This window comes from Schistocerca americana, chromosome 1 (genome assembly GCF_021461395.2).
Source record: "Schistocerca americana isolate TAMUIC-IGC-003095 chromosome 1, iqSchAmer2.1, whole genome shotgun sequence".
Lineage (NCBI taxonomy): Eukaryota > Metazoa > Arthropoda > Insecta > Orthoptera > Acrididae > Schistocerca > Schistocerca americana.
Genome location: NC_060119.1, coordinates 559,680,964 through 559,701,748, shown reverse-complemented (window position 1 = coordinate 559,701,748; position 20,785 = coordinate 559,680,964). Strand labels below are relative to the sequence as shown.

The following is a 20,785-nucleotide window of genomic DNA, read 5'->3' as shown; positions in this document are numbered from 1 at the left end:
CTGTGTAATGTGTACATGGCAGCTCTCTTCAGCACCTTTATTAGAATTTGCTGTTTGAAGAGGAATATGGTAATGACCTGAAATAATACATCCAGCAAATAGATTTAAAACTTATAGTTGCAGATCACATTGTGCATTTCAGTTTGTGGAGTGTCAATATATACTATTTAAAAGTAACATATAACTAAAGTGAAAAAAGAAAGGTTGAAAACACTTTGCTATATTCTTACTCCAATAACAGATGAACACAGAATAGACTACCACATTAATACACTTCTGGTGTTTCAGTTCCTACAGATACAATTAATACAATATTTCTCCATGGAACTCAACGAAGATTAAAATAAAGTCTTAATACAGTACAGAAAATAAAAGGGTTCCAGGCTAGATCATCCTGCATTATCAAAAATATGTTTAAAGTGACAACACAGGCTTCCACAGCCAGTGTCAGTTTGAACAAAACCCTTTTGGTTGTTTGCCTCATCATTATGAAACATCAGAATAACTATAAATCTGAGATATTTTAGAATGGTTCTCTTCAGTGTGATTAAACTGAAATTTAGTCAGTATCAAGAGGACCGCTGCAAAGACAAACAAATTTCTGTCCATATCCATTCGTCACGTGGAATGAGCATTTTATTATGAATCACATTCTGCTTCCCCTTTCTCTCTTTTTTCACTAAGTGATAAAATGTGACCCTTCAAGAATACCACAGCTGTTAACTCTCTCATGGCCCACTCTTTCTCACTGAAATCATTTTACTTAAAAGACAAAATTGATCTTGAACAGTTATATAACTACATCATTTGGAATTATGGTAACAAAAAGAATTTTTCTGAATCCATCCAGAAAATTGAGTCCACAATGCACAATCAGAACACAAGAAGACATGTTTTGCATAAATAAGGTTTAACATTGAACCCATTGTTTATGAAGTATTAACTTCCAGTTTGCTCTGTTTTATGGCTAGAACTGCATAACACCTTGGTGATGTGACCGGATCAAACAGTTGCACTAGATGAGCATCTGCAGTTCCCTGCAATTGTACAATGTTTTTCTCATTAGACATGGAGCAACAATGATATTCAAAGAATGCAAGCAATATTAGAAAGAAATGTTGTTCAGTGATTCATCAAGATAATATGCTAAACAAATATATATGACCTGCCTTCTACAAGCAAGGGCCTGATGACTAAGGAACAATTGGTAATGCTGATTAGTCCATCCTTAGTAATATCACCTGGTATATTGTGCATACAACTTCTATTGTTTTCAGTCTATAATTTTCTTTTCTATGACTGAATTAAGTATGAAAATAAACAATCCTGCAGTTCGTTAAGTAAACTGCTAAATTCATTGTCAAGAGTGGAATGTAAGTTGGTCTGGTTCAAGAAAAGTTTACCGGACAAGTAACATATTATTAGCCCCCACATCAGTTGCCTTTCCTTGTGCTCTTAATAAAAACTTTAAAAATAATTAAAAAATCTAGCAATCATAGAAGTGGGTTGTTTTTTATTTTAAAATAAATAATACACAGAATTTCTTCAGAAACATAAATAAATTTCTAAATCTTATTTCAGTGCTTAATATTAAGAGAAGAAACAATTCATTTCCATTTTAGAAAATTTCTGATATCTTTAAAAGCTTTCAGGAATTTTTTTTATTCATATACATAGTGTGTTTCACAATTAATAGTGAAAACTGACCTGTAAAAGTATATGACAATAGACGCAAAAACATCTACTAAACATGGATTTACAAATGAGCCATTTGAAAGACAATTGCAAATGTGTGGTTACAACCTGCCATTGAATCTGTGTTAAGTATTGTCATCATCATCATCATCATCATCATCATCATCATCATCGTTTCCTTACAGCAAACTAGGTAGGACCTTTGCGAACAATATGTCTCCATTGATTTCTGTCCTTGTACAGCTTTTTTCTCTCCACTGAATCCCATGTTACTCCTCTCAAGATCTTTATCTGTCCATCTCTTCCTAGACTGCTCAGTTGGTCTTTTTCCTGGCACCTCCATCTACAAACACTGACGTAGAGTTCGAGTCATGTGCATTCACTTCATATGACCTAACCATCTCAATCTTGCAGCACTCATTCTTTCCTCCGTGGTTCACCTGCAGGTCCCTCCTTACATATTCGTTCCTGATTCTGTCTCTCCTGGCTTTTTGTAGGGCTGATCTAAGGAACTTCATTTCACATGCCTGTATCTGACTCTCTTCTCCCATATTTATGACACAGACCTCCAGATTATATGACATGATTGGCAGGAGATATGTTTTATACATGGTCTGTGTAGCTCTGAAATGTACTATTTTGTTCTAGATTAGATTTTGTACTTGGTGGAAGAAGCTGGATCTTTTGCTACTCCAAAATTTCTCGTTTGGCACTTCTATCACTTGAAATGACACTAGTGACGTAATTTAAACTTTTCACAGAGTCAACCCTCTCTCCTTCCAGTATGATCTTACAAGGTGTGGGTGTCTTAACTTGAACTCTTTAATTTTTTTAGTCCAGTAATCCAGCCTCCTCTGAATCTCTATTTCCATCTCTCCCCAAATGGTGATGTCATCAGCAAAAGCATAAGCACTGATATTTTCATTTTCTACTTTCTTCGTTTCTTTCATGGCTGTATCCGTTAAGTGTAATGCAGAGTAATAGAGAAAGTGAACTGCCTTGCTGAACACCTCTCCTAGTCTTAAACCATTTTTATCTTTCACCTCCTACTTGTACACTGCTTTCACAACCTCCGTATAGCATCTGAACTTTTTTAATTAGTGAATTAGGGACATTATGTTTTCTTGAGCATTCCCATATTTTACCACTTGGTATGGAGTCATATGCTTTTTCCAAATCCAGGAACACTATTATCAGATGTTTTCCTTTTCCCCAATACTTCCCCTTTAGCTGATGGAGGGGAAAAATGAGGTCTATCATTCCCCTATTACTTCTGAATCCATGTTGTTGTTCCTCAAATTGATGTTCTAAGATTTTTTTCAGTCTCTGTTCTATTATGTTTTCCATAATCTTCAGGCAATGTAATAGCAATGTGATTCCTCAGTAGTCAGTGCACTTCTTTGTACTTTGTTTCTTAAATGATGGTATTATAATTCTCTTTTTCCCATCATTCGGGACTGTTCTCTTTCCATATCCACTGTATTCTTTGGATTCAAGCTGCCTTAATCATACCTGCTATCAGCTCACCTACTCTGACCACCTCCCAAAATTTCATCTGTTTCACAGCATTTTCATTTTCTGCCACAGAAATTGGATGCTGTTTTTCCTTTACTTCAGTTACTTCAGAGTCACTTTCTTGTTCATTTTCCCCATTCATTGAGACTTCAAAATAATTCTTCATCACTTTCCTGATGTGTTCCACATCCCTGATAATATTACCATCACTTGTTTCACTTTTATACCTTCTCTGTCAGATCTTTTACTTTTCAACAACCCCTGTAACAGTTTTTGGTTGCTTTCTATGAAATATTGTTCTAGTTAGCACTTTCTGATTAAGTCGCCATCTAATTGAGGTCAAATCCCTGGCCTATCTTATCTTGTGCAACAACGGGAATGTTGTACCTGCATGATACGGCACATTTTGCTGCTGATGTAACATCTAACAAGTCAATATGTTCCAAGATTGACAGGCCAAACACAGCCTGTACTATGGTCACCTGAACTCAATCCTTTGGATTTTTATGTCTGGGGCCATCTCTTAGGTGACATGTGCAGCACTCCTACTGATATGGCTGAAGAATTGGAGCAGCAAATTGTAGGCTCTTATCAATGTATACAAGATGATACAGGGATGTCTGAAATGATTCGTAACACATTGTAGAGAAAAATGTTTCAAAATGTGAGGAAGACATGTAAAAACTTCTTTAACGAGTTCAAGTGACAGTAATTTGTAACGTGTAATGTGCTGAAGAAGTATTGTATTTCTTTTTATGGTAGGCCTTCGGCAAAATCTGAGCACAGTTAGAGGGGGATTAATTTGTAGCAAGAGGTCATAATTAAAGTGCAGCTATTCACTGAGATCCAGTGTGAGTAGTAATTATCGTATGGTAGTGAAACTTGTTAGATAGGCTAATGCATTAATGCAGAACCAATTAACACTGGAAAAAATAGTTCCAATTTTGGCAGTGAGGAGCAAATCTGGCACTATACACTGTTTGTACAATAGTATGACATCCAAGCTGTCATTTGACAAAGCATAATGTCAATGAACAGTACGGCTATCGACAAGAGGGACTGTGTGCGGTTAGTGAAACTATTTATGTAAACAGCAGCAATTACGGTGCTACACTGAGAGAGTGTTACTGACCAAGGAGAGGCTCAATGTTATTAAATGGTTTACAGAAGATGATACTGAAGTTCGGAAACGTGGCAGGAGCCTAGTGTGACACCTGGTTGCTGTTGCTGTAACTGACCATGCAGCACATGCCTGGGTAGTGCTAGTGCTCATGCAGTGTCACGAGAATTATCCATCCTATGTTCAACAGTACGGAAAGTTTTGCAATTTATTTTACATTGTTAGCCATAATAGATCAGCCATACAAGATAGACGGTGCAGCAGCTGAAACCTCATGATCAGCAATGTTCTGAATTTGCCCATTGGTTTCTGGCATGCATTGAAGCTGATGACATGTGGCCAGGCAATATTCTGTGGGGGCACATTTTACACTACAGGGTGCAGCGAATACGCAGAAGTACAGGAGTTGGGGTATTGTTAGACCACATGTTGTGGATGAAGAGCCACTGCACTCGATGTATGTGACTGCGTGGTGTTGATTCACAAGCACCTGTATTCTTGGTCCAGTCTTCTTTGAAGAGAATACACCCAGAGGGCCTATCAGGTGTATCGTGACCTCACTGTACAGTATATGATTACTCATTTGGAAGAGCACAACTGTGTGGAAAACCCTATTTTCATGCAAGGTGGAGCAACACCTAACGTTGCTTGCCAGTGAAAAACCTGTTTAATGCAACCTTCTATGAATTTGTTATCTCCAGAGGTTTTCCAGATGCGTGGTCTGCAAGATCACCCAATCTGAATCCATGTGACTTTTGGCTCGGGGGATATCTAAAAAAAATGCACTTATCAGGGACACTTTGGTATCTACCTAATCTGAAGGCCAGTATACAAGAAACGTTGCTTGCATTCCACCGGAACTACTGTGAGTAACTGTTGATCATGTCATTTTATGGATGCAGCATCTTGTCAAAGTCTCCAGTGCCCATACTGAATGAATTGTGTAAGTGAGTGTAAATCAGGTCGGAATTAATGAATTATCATATCTAGCAAGTTTTGCTCCCTCACTGGACTTCAGCGTGCAGCTGCACTGTAATTATAACTACCCAGTACTCACTAGGACAATATTTCACACTCAAATTAGTTGCAGTTCGAAGCCATAAATTCAAAATTATCTTGTAAATGGTTCATTTGTGGCCCCAAGCTTACTGGAATATTTTGTTTTTAAGATTATTATATTATACTTTCACCCATGTCAGCTTTCACTGCTAATTATTTTTCACCCTATGTACAAATGTCACCTCTGGGCACATCTGACACTCCTCTCAGCTTGGCACCCCAAGGGGCCACTTGTGTCACTTGAGCCTGGAACTGGCCCAGAACATATGAATGCAATTGATGAGTGCAGCTATAGACTGCTGGTGGAGTCATGTGCACAAGGAAACCTGAGCAGGAGTTGAAAACAAATTTTGAGGTGCTACCCAGAATTTCCAAGAATATGAATATTGTGTCCCAGTAATCAGCAGTACAAAGTTCTGCCACATGATGCCTCTAGTTGTGTCTTTCATGTGTCAGTCTGACATGTGCTATCATTGTAAGTGCAGTATGCTGATTTCTTTATACTGTGTTCTACTGTGTCTGCAAATCCTGAAATAGCAAGGATTTGCATTAATGTTTGTTTTCAGTCCTGAAAAACTGCAGCTGAAATGTACCACATGGTATGGGAGCCTTTTGGTGATCAAGCTTTGAGCCAAGACAGAATAATTGAGTGGTTTATATGATCTAAAGATGGCTGGAAGTCTGTGGCAGATGATAAACACTAAGGTCAACTGCAGTCACACACAACTCCAAAACTATCAAGAAAGTGTGTTACTTGATCCACAATGGCAGAAGGCAAACAATCGGTGAAACAGTTAAGAGATGATCCAGATTTCCTGTCCAGGGTTATAACTGCTGATATATCATGGGTGTGCACTTGTGACCCTGAAATAAAATAGCAATCTGCAGTGCAATACAGGGTCATTCCATGTCAAGTCACCCAGGCCTTGACACCAACCATGTCAGATTTTGATGAAACTTGGTACAATTACTTCTTTTATCATCCTGAAAGCACTTGTAAAATTTTTTTGCTCTATCTCTTATAGTTTTTTTTTATAAATTTTTAAAGTTTTTAGATTTGGCTTTGTTTCAGCAGTCAGAAATTGTAACTTAAACGTGTCCTCACAACTAAAAAAATTTGTATATTAAAGAATACTCAAGATATCAGTATGAAATTTTGGAATAAGTTTGTGTATTATATCTAAATGTTAAAAAAAATTACCATAAAGATATATCAAATTCTTCCAAATGAAAAAAAATTTATAAGGGGGTTGGTGTTTTTTTTTTTTTTTTTTTTTTTTTTAGCTAACGGATGTTTAGTTTTACAAAAACTGCAATATCTAGAGTCTCAGACCTGATAGAAAGCTCAAATTTGTTTTAAAATACTCTTAATTGTATAGGCTATTAGATAAAAGAAAAATTATGTTGGCTTTTTAACCTGTTTAATAGTTATCTAATTTTTAAAATAATATTAATTATATTTTAAAAATAAAAAATGCCAAGTGACTTAGACACCGAAAATAAGTTTTTGTCTTCTTGGAGTAACAATGTACACTTGGATTTTGTATTGTTACTCCTGTGTTTTGAAGTAAAAAAATTATTACAGTGTTAAATAGTGCTTGGATAGTATTTTATTAAGTTTATTCGAACTCTCAGTAAGTACTGTTGCTTAGTTTACAGAGATTCTTTTCCAATATCCTACAAAAGTAACCAGAACAGTAATCAGACCAAAAATGAAATCAGTATGTCAGATATTCAAACCTGTAGTGTAGGGTTATTTAAAAAATCTGACCGTTTCCAAACAACCTACACACCTTCCAAAAAGTTACAACCGGTATCAGAATTGAGTGAGGAAGAAAAAGATTTGATCCACTTACGATCTGGAATTAATCTGTGTGAATTTAAGAATATATGTTCACACCACAGCTACTACTTTTTAAATGTTTTTGAAAAGTATCAAACAACATGTGTAGACCCACTAAAAAAACACAAAAAGCCCGTCAAAAAATCGTTGAGAAGTGTAGGCTTGGATCTTTCTAAACAATTACTGACAAAAAATATTAGCATAAAACCTGGACAAAAGCTTTGCTCAACATGCCGTAACTTTTGTGAGGAAAAATTAAGAGTTGAAGTCAATGAAAGTGAAACAGATGATGAAATCATGGTTGAATTAGAATCATTGGAATCCAGAAATGAATCCCTCGTACAAACAAACATTGCTCTTGATTATTTAGGTTTAACACCGATAAAGCTTCATGGCTTGTCAGAACAAAGTAAAGGGTCTTATTTTAAAAGGAAGGTTAGCAGTATTGAAAAGACTGCAAAAAAGGCGGTTTCAAAAGCATTAAAATATGATGCACCAAGTTCTGATGATGACGAAGAAGATAAAAGTGTGGTTGAGAAAGCAAAGGATTTTGATGTAATGATTTCTCTTATGAAAGAGAAGATTTCATCTGTTGGGAGGTCTAGAAAAATCCAGATTCTGACCTTGGCTCCAGATTCTTGGACTCGAAATAAAGTGATGAAAGAATTTAATGTAAATGAGTACATGGTGCGACAAGCTAGAAAGCTAAAATCTGAAAAGGGTATTTTGGAAACTCCTGGTCCAAAAAAAGGTAAAACTCTTTCTGAAAATACAGTAAGACTTGTAACAGATTTTTATGAAAAGGATGAAAGTTCCAGAGTGCTACCTGGAACAAAAGACAAAGTAAGTGTTCAAAAAAATGTGTACATGCGAAAAAGACTCATTTTGTGTAACTTGAGAGAACTCTATTATTCTTTCAAATGGGAGAATCCCGAGGTAGAAGTAGGATTTTCAAAATTTTGTTTCTTGAGACCTAAATGGTGTATCCTTGCTGGTGCTGCAGGCACACACACTGTATGTGTATGCAGTATCCACCAGAATGTTAAACTATTACTGGATGCTGTGAAAATTGAAGAATCTTATAAAGACCTAATTAAGATGCTTGCGTGCAACACAGAAAACCAAAACTGCATGCTACATCATTGCAACAGCTGTCCTGCAAATACTGCACTAACAGAGTGCTTAACTGAAAAACTAAGTGAAGATTATGATTTAGAAGAAGAAATTGTAATCAGTCAGTGGGTTAACACAGACAGGGCAGAAATGATCAAACAGTCTATCAGTGTTGAAGACTACATTTCTTTATTGGTTAGGTCATTGGAAAAGCTCACCCCACACTTGTTTATAGCAAAATCCCAATCAGCAGCCTTTAAAAGATTGAAAGAAGACCCACCACCCAAAACAGCAATTATTGTGATGGATTTCAGTGAAAATTATTCCTTTGTTATACAAAATGAGATCCAAAGTTACCACTGGAATAGAGGTGGTTGTACTCTACACCCAGATGGAGTTTTTCTAAGAAATGAGGAAAACAATGTTTTTGTTTCCAACCACTGTTTTATTAGTGATGACCAAGAACATGACACTGGTTTTGTTAACTTTGTACAAAAAGAAATTACAAAGTGGTTGTCATTACATCATACTGACATTGACTCAGTTCACTACTTTACAGATGGTTGTGCTGTGCAGTACAAATATAGAAACAGTTTTAAAAATTTGACTGAACACTTGAGAGACTTTAATTTGAAGGCCCAACACTCTTTTTTTGCAACAAGTCATGGGAAGTCAATTTGTGATGGCCTAGGAGGAACTATTAAAAGAATTTTAAGGAAAGCCAGTCTACAGCTTTCAGACAAAGAACAAATAATGACAGCAATCGATGTGTATAAGTTTTGTGAAAAAAATATTGAAAACATTCATTTTCACTTTATTGACAAAAAAGAAGCTGATTTGCTACGGTTAAAACTAGAAAAACGTTTTTCAGCAACCCGAACCATTCCTGGAACTAGAAGTTTTCATAACTTCAAACCACTTCCAACAAACAACCTTGAAATTAGAAGGACTACAGATAGTGTAAAACCCTCCTTAGTCTTTTCTTTCCATTCTTCTTCTGATTGCGTTCGTGTTGAACCATCCATAAATTGCTATGTGGCTGCAAATTATGATGGTAACTGGTACTTTGGACTGGTAAAAACAATATTCAATGATGAAAAAGATGCAGAAATTCTATTTCTACATCCTTCAGGACCCGCTGCATCATTTTATTGGCCTGAAAGAGAAGATTCCTGCATAGTGCCTTTGGAGCACATAGTCTGTGTAGTAGACGCACCTCAATCAAGCGGCACTGGGAGAATGTATTACTTCAAAAAAGACTGTATCAAAAGAACTGAAAGCTCTTGGATGAAGTGGAAAAACAGTTTGAATCAGCATTAATGTTTATTAAAAAGACAAAATTACTCAAAAAATTCAATGTTTCAAGCAATCAGTTGGGTTATACATAAGTGCCGTAAGTAAACTATCTTTGTACATAATTCTAATGTAATCTACTATAATTAATAAACATGTTAAAAAGCCATCATTATTTTTGTTTTATCAAGTATCCTATATGTTTAAGAGTAAATTAAAACAAATTTGAGCATTCTATCAGGTCTGAGACTCGAGATATTGCAATTCTTATAAAACAAAACATCTGTTAAAAAAAAAAGAAAAAAATACATATATATATTTTTTTTCATAGAAAATATTAATATATTTTAATAGCATCATTTTTATCTTCAAATATGTATAATAAATAAACTTGCTGCAAAAATTCATGATGTTATCTAAAAGAGTTTTTAAGATAAGCAAATTTAAAGTTTTGAATACAAATTAAACTGACCATTTCCGAAGGTTCAGAAAACGCAAAACATAAAAACTTTAAAAATTTATTAAAAAAAACTGTAAGAGATACAGCAAAAAAAATTGCAGGTGTTGTCATGATGGTATTAGAACCATTTGAGCCAAATTTCATGAAAATCTAAAGAGGTGGGTGTAAAATTTATTTTTTATTGGGTGATTTGATATGGAATGACCCTACACCATCCTTTCCATGCCTCAAAATAGGTGCATCACATCTGCAACAACATAAAGTAAATGGTAATTAATTTTTCTACTATTAATAAAGAATTTCTTCTGTGTGGTCAAAGGAAAATTCTACTGTGATGTTTTGAGGAGACAGAGAGAAAATGTTGGACACAAACAGCCTGACAGATGGGAGAACAAAGACTAAAGCATCTGAAGAAGATGGATGGGTCAGTCATTGAAATATTGTGCATAAAATTGAAGCACTAACTTGGCAGAACACCCTGAAAGCACAAAATTCATCAATAATTTAACATTATCAATGATTGATATCAATATAAACTTATCACTTTCTATCATAGACAATGGCTGAATTTTTTGGAACATGTTGTCACTGATGAAAAATCATGGACCCACACAGCAATGCTGGAATCTATGCTGTCAAGTCAAAGCAGTTCATCCAAACCAAAAATACTTAAGCTCATTCACCCTCAAAGGAAAATCATAACATTTGCTTTCTGACTCAAAAGTGTGTGCTTTTGGGGGTTTTACTGGAACTTGGAACAAATATTAAACTGCAAGTCAACTGGCTAACACTTTTGAAGCTGCAATATATATTTGATGAAAATAATTTCTAAAGCTTCTTGACAGCAATGCAAGTCTGCACACTGCTCTCCTCATAATAGAAGTGAAACTTTAGGAGACTTTTTTTAAAATAATATCTCATTTGTATTAACTCTTCCTGTACTGCTGCTGAAATACTCTTACTTGTCACAATAGACGTGCAACTGTGTTGTATTTACCATTTATCTTTTATTTCGCTGTCTCAACTGTACATTTATTTTTTAAAATAACTAGCTTCAATCAATATTGATCAATTTGATATCTACATAGTTGCTTAAGCAACCTGTCAGTCATACCCATACTGAAATACACATCAGAATACTGACAGTATCTTCCTGTAATTACAGAAACGTCTCACACTTCATCAACTGGAGGGAGGAAAAAGATTGACAATTTCCACAGAAAAGCTGACTATCTCAGAGTGGCAGAGTTTTATGTAAGGCATTTGACAAAGATTGTTTTATGATATCAAAGCTGTGATCTCTAAGGTTTTTTTCTAGTAACTTGTGCATCTCACTCCAAGGTAGGATTGATTTTTTTTTTCTTTTCACCACTTGTCTGCCATACTATCCAGGTGTTCTACCACATTAGAGTATCCATTTGATGCACAATATTTGGATGACTGACCCAGCTATCTTCCTCAGGTCCTGCGAGTTTTGCTGTTATATGTACTCACTGCCCCCCCATGAACCATGGACCTTGCCGTTGGTGGGGAGGCTTGCGTGCCTCAGCGATACAGATAGCCGTACCGTAGGTGCAACCACAACGGAGGGGTATCTGTTGAGAGGCCAGACAAACGTGTGGTTCCTGAAGAGGGGCAGCAGCCTTTTCAGTAGTTGCAAGGGCAACAGTCTGGATGATTGACTGATCTGGCCTTGTAACAATAACCAAAACGGCCTTGCTGTGCTGGTACTGCGAACGGCTGAAAGCAAGGGGAAACTACAGCCGTAATTTTTCCCGAGGGCATGCAGCTTTACTGTATGATTACATGATGATGGCGTCCTCTTGGGTAAAATATTCCGGAGGTAAAATAGTCCCCCATTCGGATCTCCGGGCGGGGACTACTCAAGAGGATGCCGTTATCAGGAGAAAGAAAACTGGCGTTCTACGGATCGGAGCGTGGAATGTCAGATCCCTTAATCGGGCAGGTAGGTTAGAAAATTTAAAAAGGGAAATGGATAGGTTGAAGTTAGATATAGTGGGAATTAGTGAAGTTCGGTGGCAGGAGGAACAAGACTTCTGGTCAGGTGACTACAGGGTTATAAACACAAAATCAAATAGGGGTAATGCAGGAGTAGGTTTAATAATGAATAGTAAAATAGGAATGCGGGTAAGCTACTACAAACAGCATAGTGAACGCATTATTGTGGCCAAGATAGATACGAAGCCCACGCCTACTACAGTAGTACAAGTTTATATGCCAACTAGCTCTGCAGATGACGAAGAAATTGAAGAAATGTATGATGAAATAAAAGAAATTATTCAGATTGTGAAGGGAGACGAAAATTTAATAGTCATGAGTGACTGGAATTCGAGTGTAGGAAAAGGGAGAGAAGGAAACATAGTAGGTGAATATGGATTGGGGGACAGAAATGAAAGAGGAAGCCGCCTGGTCGAATTTTGCATAGAGCACAACATAATCATAACTAACACTTGGTTTAAGAATCATGAAAGAAGGTTGTATACATGGAAGAACCCTGGCGATACTAAAAGGTATCAGATAGATTATATAATGGTAAGACAGAGATTTAGGAACCAGGTTTTAAATTGTAAGACATTTCCAGGGGCAGATGTGGACTCTGACCACAATCTATTGGTTATGACCTGTAGATTAAAACTGAAGAAACTGCAAAAAGGTGGGAATTTAAGGAGATGGGACCTGGATAAACTAAAAGAACCAGAGGTTGTACAGAGATTCAGGGAGAGCATAAGGGAGCAATTGACAGGAATGGGGGAAATAAATACAGTAGAGGAAGAATGGGTAGCTTTGAGGGATGAAGTAGTGAAGGCAGCAGAGGATCAAGTAGGTAAAAAGACGAGGGCTAGTAGAAATCCTTGGGTAACAGAAGAAATATTGAATTTAATTGATGAAAGGAGAAAATATAAAAATGCAGTAAGTGAAACAGGCAAAAAGGAATACAAACGTCTCAAAAATGAGATCGACAGGAAGTGCAAAATGGCTAAGCAGGGATGGCTAGAGGACAAATGTAAGGATGTAGACGCCTATCTCACTAGGGGTAAGATAGATACCGCCTACAGGAAAATTAAAGAGACCTTTGGAGATAAGAGAACCACTTGTATGAATATCAAGACCTCAGATGGAAACCCAGTTCTAAGCAAAGAAGGGAAAGCAGAAAGGTGGAAGGAGTATATAGAGGGTCTATACAAGGCCGATGTACTTGAGGACAATATTATGGAAATGGAAGAGGATGTAGATGAAGATGAAATGGGAGATATGATACTGCGTGAAGAGTTTGACAGAGCACTGAAAGACCTGAGTCGAAACAAGGCCCCCGGAGTAGACAATATTCCATTGGAACTACTGACGGCCGTGGGAGAGCCAGTCCTGACAAAACTCTACCATCTGGTGAGCAAGATGTATGAAACAGGCGAAATACCCTCAGACTTCAAGAAGAATATAATAATTCCAATCCCAAAGAAAGCAGGTGTTGACAGATGTGAAAATTACCGAACTATCAGCTTAATAAGTCACAGCTGCAAAATACTAACACGAATTCTTTACAGACGAATGGAAAAACTAGTAGAAGCCAACCTCGGGGAAGATCAGTTTGGATTCCGTAGAAACACTGGAACACGTGAGGCAATACTGACCTTACGACTTATCTTAGAAGAAAGATTAAGGAAAGGCAAACCTACGTTTCTAGCATTTGTAGACTTAGAGAAAGCTTTTGACAATGTTGACTGGAATACTCTCTTTCAAATTCTAAAGGTGTCAGGGGTAAAATACAGGGAGCGAAAGGCTATTTACAATTTGTACAGAAACCAGATGGCAGTTATAAGAGTCGAGGGACATGAAAGGGAAGCAGTGGTTGGGAAGGGAGTAAGACAGGGTTGTAGCCTCTCCCCGATGTTGTTCAATCTGTATATTGAGCAAGCAGTAAAGGAAACAAAAGAAAAATTTGGAGTAGGTATTAAAATTCATGGAGAAGAAATAAAAACTTTGAGGTTCGCCGATGACATTGTAGTTCTGTCAGAGACAGCAAAGGACTTGGAAGGGCAGTTGAATGGAATGGACAGTGTCTTGAAACGAGGATATAAGATGAACATCAGCAAAAGCAAAACAAGGATAATGGAGTGTAGTCTAATTAAGTCGGGTGATGCTGAGGGAATTAGATTAGGAAATGAGGCACTTAAAGTAGTAAAGGAGTTTTGCTATTTGGGGAGCAAAATAACTGATGATGGTCGAAGTAGAGAGGATATAAAATGTAGGCTGGCAATGGCAAGGAAAGCGTTTCTGAAGAAGAGAAATTTGTTAACATCCAGTATAGATTTAAGTGTCAGGAAGTCATTTCTGAAAGTATTCGTATGGAGTGTAGCCATGTATGGAAGTGAAACATGGACGATAAATAGTTTGGACAAGAAGAGAATAGAAGCTTTTGAAATGTGGTGCTACAGAAGAATGCTGAAGATTAGATGGGTAGATCACGTAACTAATGAGGAAGTATTGAATAGGATTGGGGAGAAGAGAAGTTTGTGGCACAACTTGACCAGAAGAAGGGATCGGTTGGTAGGACATGTTCTGAGGCATCACGGGATCACCAATTTAGTATTGGAGGGCAGCATGGAGGGTAAAAATCGTAGAGGGAGACCAAGAGATGAATACACTAAGCAGATTCAGAAGGATGTAGGTTGCAGTAGGTACTGGGAGATGAAAAAGCTTGCACAGGATAGAGTAGCATGGAGAGCTGCATCAAACCAGTCTCAGGACTGAAGACCACAACAACAACATGTACTCACTGCTTGGGCTTCACCAGGCTGCCTGCTTATTAGAGTCCAGACAGTGAGTACACATAACGGCAAAACTCACAGCATCTGTAGAAGACAGCTGGGTCAGTCATTGAAATATAGCGCATGAAATGGGAACAATAACTCAGCAGAACAGCTGGAATATCATCACTGATATCAAAGCTATCTGCATCAAATGGGTCATTATATAGGAGGAGACATAGTTGCTGACCAGTACCTATCTTTTGAAGGTGAATTATATACAAGCATATAGTGCTACTGATAGGCACACATAAAGAGACACATACTACCCCAGCTTTCAGAATTATTAGTTCCTTCCTCATGGAGAACAGGGGGATACATTGGAAAAGGTTGAAAGAAAGGGCAGGTCACTGAGACCTCAGGATGAAAGGGATCCTGCTTGTCATGACATCAATGGGAGGCAAAGAAAACTGAGGCATCAGAGAGTGAGAGGGAGAGAGAGAGAGAGAGAGAGAGAGAGAGAGAGAGAGAGGGAGAGAGAGAGAGAGAGAGAGAGAGAGAGAATGTAGGAGGTCAAAATAGTACACTGAAAACAATATGCCAGCTTCTTACCTAAGTTAAGAAAAGAAACACACAAGATTAAATTTTGTATATAGTGATTGCCTCACAGCTCAAAACACAATAAAAAAATTAAAAAAAAATAGTATGGGAGACAAGTGGTGCAAAGAAAAAAAAAAATCAATCCTACCTTGGAGTGAGATGCACAAGTTACTAGAAATAACTAGAAAGTTATAATGGAGTAAAAGCTCAGGGCCAACACTTGGTTGCTTCTAAGTGATAGCTAAAGATGAGAGCTAAACTCAAAATAAACACCAGGCTGCAAATGGAAATGACAACTAAGTAAATGCAAAAATCTGTGGGGAGAAGATAGGCTGTGGGAGGAAGGTACACAAAAACTTTTTTTTTTTTTTTTTTTTTTAAAGTAAAGGAGGAGTCACAAAGAGAATGATTATACAATAAGCAGAAGGAAAATGGGTGGAAAGAAGGGGGGAACCAAGGACAAAGTGAATACAATCATTTAACAGGTGGATGGCAACATTTCTCCAGCATTTATGAGTCTTCTTTTTTTCCTATCTCACACGTCAGATTTCTACATTTGATTTCTCCTGTCTTTCTTTTGGCATGTACAAGAGAACTCTTAATTCTGAAGGCTTATCTTAATATTTTGTTGTTTCATCCTGCTGATGCCAAATCTTCATATTCTCTACACAAAAGTTAATGGACTGTTTGACATTTAAGGAAATAGTTTCCATATTTTGACACTTCGTTATCATGATTGTTCCACATGCTTTTACTCTTGTACACTAAACTAATACATACAAAACAGAACAAAAGAACATAAGGAATGAATACACACACACTTGTCAAAACAGGCATGTTTGACACATTTTTTATGGTAACTACAGTCTCTTCACAATAGTGTGGGAAACACATTCACTCATTCTGTACAGCACTCAATGCGAACCTAACAGATACAAAAACAAGAATTGTATAGTAGCCAAGCAAACAAACTCATAGTCTAGGACACAGGTTCAGACTGAAGAAAGATGAGGAAGGAAATTAGCCATTTTTTACAATGGAAATATGTCATCATTTTCCTTACTTTATTTAGGGAAATCATGGGAAACCTAATTCTCTATGGATGAGCAGGGAACTTAAGTCTAGTGTCTTATTTACAGTGCCACCTTGCTTGGCAGACACACAAACACAGTGATCTGATTCTCCGTGTTGAAAGAATGTTTGTATATCACGAACTCTCTCATATATAAACATAAGTTTGAAAGCTGTTTGACTTTCAGATTGTGCATCAGCTAACTGCCAAACACTTTCCCTGTTTGGTGAGTTTCAGTGTTTATGCAAACTATTGTTTGTATTCCACCCAAGGTTTTCCATCATCATATTATTCTTTTAAGTTACCTGTTCATGGAGGTAAAGGAGACGATCCAGCAAAATTATTGTTTCAATCACAGGAGCTAATACTGCACGGAGCATGAAGAATACTGAGAGCTTCTGTTGGTGGGACTGATGACTCTTATAAAGACTTTCTATTTCATTCAATGAAACCTAAAAAGAAAACTGTAATAAGTACATTTTTGTATACAATATGTTATTAAGTAAATGGGTGCAAAGTGAGTCAAAACTATCCTAGCAACTGTAAATCATTAAAAAGTTACCTAAAATGCATTGGAAAAATATGAAACAGTGACAATTATAAACATGCTTTTCTGTTTGTATTATTACATTAAATGTTGGTAGTAAATTGTATCTTCATTTTAAAAAGTGTTCATTCCAATTCATTAAAAAGCCACCAGTTATGAGTACTGACGTAATATTTGACATATGAATTCTTTAGCCCTTTAGTACTGTTCGATGCGTAAATGGGTAACTACATGAATATTGTGGAGACATCAGATGTTTGATAAAAACAATGCAATTGTCTGTGTACAAAACAAACAATTTATACTGAGTAATATTACATTGTGATTTTACTTTGTGAAATCTAATATTGTGCCTACAGTCATTATATTCAAACCATTTTGTAATGATTAAAAATAATTAACGTGAAGAGAAAACATACCCTTGATCAGTGCATCAGTGTAAAAGGTATTGGAAGGGCTGTGGAAGGGGGGGGGGGGGGGGGGGGGGAGGGAGGGTCAGGAGAGAGCCATTTACAATCACACATGACTAATGAAGAACAAGTTAATTGTTTGCATTGGAAAAATTTCAGAAAAACAAGGGATTAAAACATTTTAAAGCTCAGAAAACAGCTGAATCCTTATATATGTAAAAGTTGTATATCACATTAATGATAGCTGATGTGTATATAAGTCAACACAGTCGTGACCAAGCATATATTAATAACCCAAAAGGAAGTATTAATACCCATTCAAGTTGGACGCAAAAGGAACTGTTGCTTTATACAAAATGCTGTGTCAGCTTTACTGGAATGTGTTTTACAGAGAAGAGACAGTGAAATAAAATTTGAAGAGACTAATGTTTTAGGCAAGATAACACATTATTATATAGGCTTGTATAAAGAGGCAGTAAAAATAATAATTTTATTAGAAAGGAAGGACAAGTTCAGCAAAATAAAATACTGATACTGATTTTGGGCAAACGAGAGTTGTAATGATTCATTATTTGCAATCGAGAATGATGTAAACCCCCCCCCCCCCCCTCTCTCTCTCTCTCTCTCTCTCTCTCTCTCTCTCTCTCTCTCACACACACAAACACACACACACACACACACACACACACACAGAGACACACTCAGCATCTCATTATGATTTGTGATGCTCTATATACAGCTCATAATTACGATGTGAATTCGGGGCTCTTGAGCTTCCCACACAGTCGCTAAAGTCTCAGCTCTGGAGATGTCCCTCACAAATGTGGACAAAATGTTAGTGGATAGTTTGAAGTGTCAACAGTCTCTCTGCCCAGAAATTTAAAGTTTTCATACCTAAAATTATAAAGCACTTGAGGGAAGATATGATGAATATTTCAAATTTGCTTTTTCAAGAGTAGGGACTTGAAAGTAAGTTACACTCATCATTCCACATTGAGACCATTGTGCAAATGTGGATCATAGTACATGTTCTGGATGTCCAGCACAGACAGTTCTTTTATGGTATGGATAACAAGTACATCAAAGTGTGCAAGTGAAACTGCGCAGTGAATGGAAACATACTCCAAAGATGAACTGTGCGGCATAATAGGATTCTTGTGGGCAAAATGTCTACAATGCACACAGATTCACCACCAAATTCTGGTGGTATGTGGACCATATGAAACGTGGCAATGAACCTTAGTGGTATGGTGCCAACAATTTGACCGAGGCTGCCACAAAGTTAGGTGATAGTGATTGGGAAGGAAGGTCATCAACACCGACCACAGATGACAATGTCTAGGCAATCTTTTTGGCACAATGAAGGAGCATCTAACGAGGAGGACATTCACTCAGCAATTCTAGAATGGCTCCTGATGAAGGAGCAGATTTGTAATGTTGACGAACTGAACAGTTGGTATGTAGTAAACAAGTAATACACAAAACTGATCCAAGTAACAAAATATGGCTTTGTTCATAAACCTCTGAACAATAACAGAAATAAGCCACTTGTGAATCCACCATTATAAGACACAAAACAACTGGTGTGAATGGTACAAGTCAATGACCATAGAGATGCAAAGTCAGTACTGCACCACACGTACATATGCTTGAGTCACTGGTGGATGGCACAGTGGATACCATATGCATCCTTCCCACAGGTAGTCTTTGGAGATCGGCCCCTGCTATTACAGTTGGCAACTGACTCAAACACATATGTGAGGAGACACCGCACTCAGCGCATTCATTCACGCACACACTACAAGTAGGATACAGCATGGCAGAATGTTCAGACCATTGTTAATAGAGACTTGGTGACTCTTCTGAAAAATAGAGTTGTGTATCTGTGTCACTTTGAAGTGTGATGTGGTATTCAATAACAGTTACTTGCCCTGTTTAATAATGTGTAACATAATTTTTGAAGATCCCTCATATATATTTAGTTTCTTTTAATGATAATCACTGAAATGTATAGCAAGATATTTTACCAATGTGGATCTGTTCTGATTGGAATGAAATCTTACATCATAATCAGGTTCCTGAATATTATTCTACAAGTGTTTAGCCTGAAAATTTCTGGATACAATAACAACGATATGGACATGATAGACTGCTACTCACCACATAGAAGAGGCTTTGAATCCCAGACAGGCACAATGAAAATGACTACTAAAATTTAAGCTTTCGGATAAAGTCCTTCTCCCGAAATAGAAAACACACACATAAATTCACAACTCACACAGACATGGCCACTGTCTGCACACTGCAGCCCATTTGCAACGGCATCTGATGTGAGCAACAATCTACTGAAGTGGGTGGTGGGGGTAAAAAGGAGCATGGGACAGAGAATGGGAGGGATAGCAGGCAGGGGTTTAGGGATGATGCCATGCTGGCTGTAGGATAGGACAGGGCCGCTGGCTGCAATGTCGGGAGCCAGTGCAGGGTGGGGGTGGGGGTGGGGGGAAAAGGAGAAGTAGAGAATCGGGTAAAGACTAGTAGGAGTGTTGGGGGATAAAAGGAGTGTGTTGCTGGAGTGGGAGCAGGGAACAGAGTAGTTGTGTGGAGGACAGGAACTAGTGAAGGTGGAGGCTAGGAGTCACAAGAATGAAGAATATGTTGTAAGGAGAGTTTCCACCTGTGCAATTCAGAAAAGCTGGTGTTGGTAGGAACACTCTAGATGGCACAGGCTATGAAGCACATCATGTTGGGCAGCATGTTATGCAGCTGTGTGGTCCACAGTTTGATGCCCATTCATGCGCACAGATAGATTGTTAACTGTCAAGCCTACATAGAAAGTGGTGCCCTGGTTAGAGCTTAGTCTGTAGATCATGTGGCTGCTTTCACACTTCTGATGGGTTAGGAGATGCCTATTACAGGACTGGAATATGTGGTAGTGGGAGGATATATGGGACAGATTTTCCATTTAGGTCTATTGCAGGGATATGAGCCTTGAGGTGAGAGGTTGGGAGCAAGGGTGGTGTTGGGATGGACAAGGATATTGTGTAGGTTTGGTAGGTGGCAAAATACCACTGTGAGAGGGGTGAGGAGGATCAAAGGGAGGACATGCCTCATTTTAGGGAACAACAAGACATAGTTGAAAGCCTGGTAGAGAACGCAATTCTGTTGCTCCAGTCAAGGGTGATGATGAGTCATGAGAGGAGTGCTCCTTTGCAGCCAGACAGTGGGTATGTGGGAGGTGGTAGGTGACTGAAGGGGCAAGGCATGGGAGATGCGCTTCTGGACAAGGTTGGGA

General features: G+C 37.6%; 1 protein-coding gene across 1 annotated transcript in view; it reads right to left on the bottom strand.

Annotated features, from left to right (window-relative positions):
• Positions 1–359: 359 nt before the first annotated feature.
• Positions 360–20,785, bottom strand: part of LOC124606318 (probable methyltransferase-like protein 25) — an 84,091-nt gene continuing 63,665 nt past the window's right edge. The window contains exons 4-5 of the mRNA XM_047138303.1: positions 16,842–16,988; positions 360–1,037 (exon numbers count right to left, since the gene is read on the bottom strand). Of these exons, the coding sequence (XP_046994259.1) occupies positions 930–1,037; positions 16,842–16,988 (255 nt within the window). The 3' untranslated portion in view covers positions 360–929. The remainder of the gene's footprint in view (positions 1,038–16,841; positions 16,989–20,785) is intronic.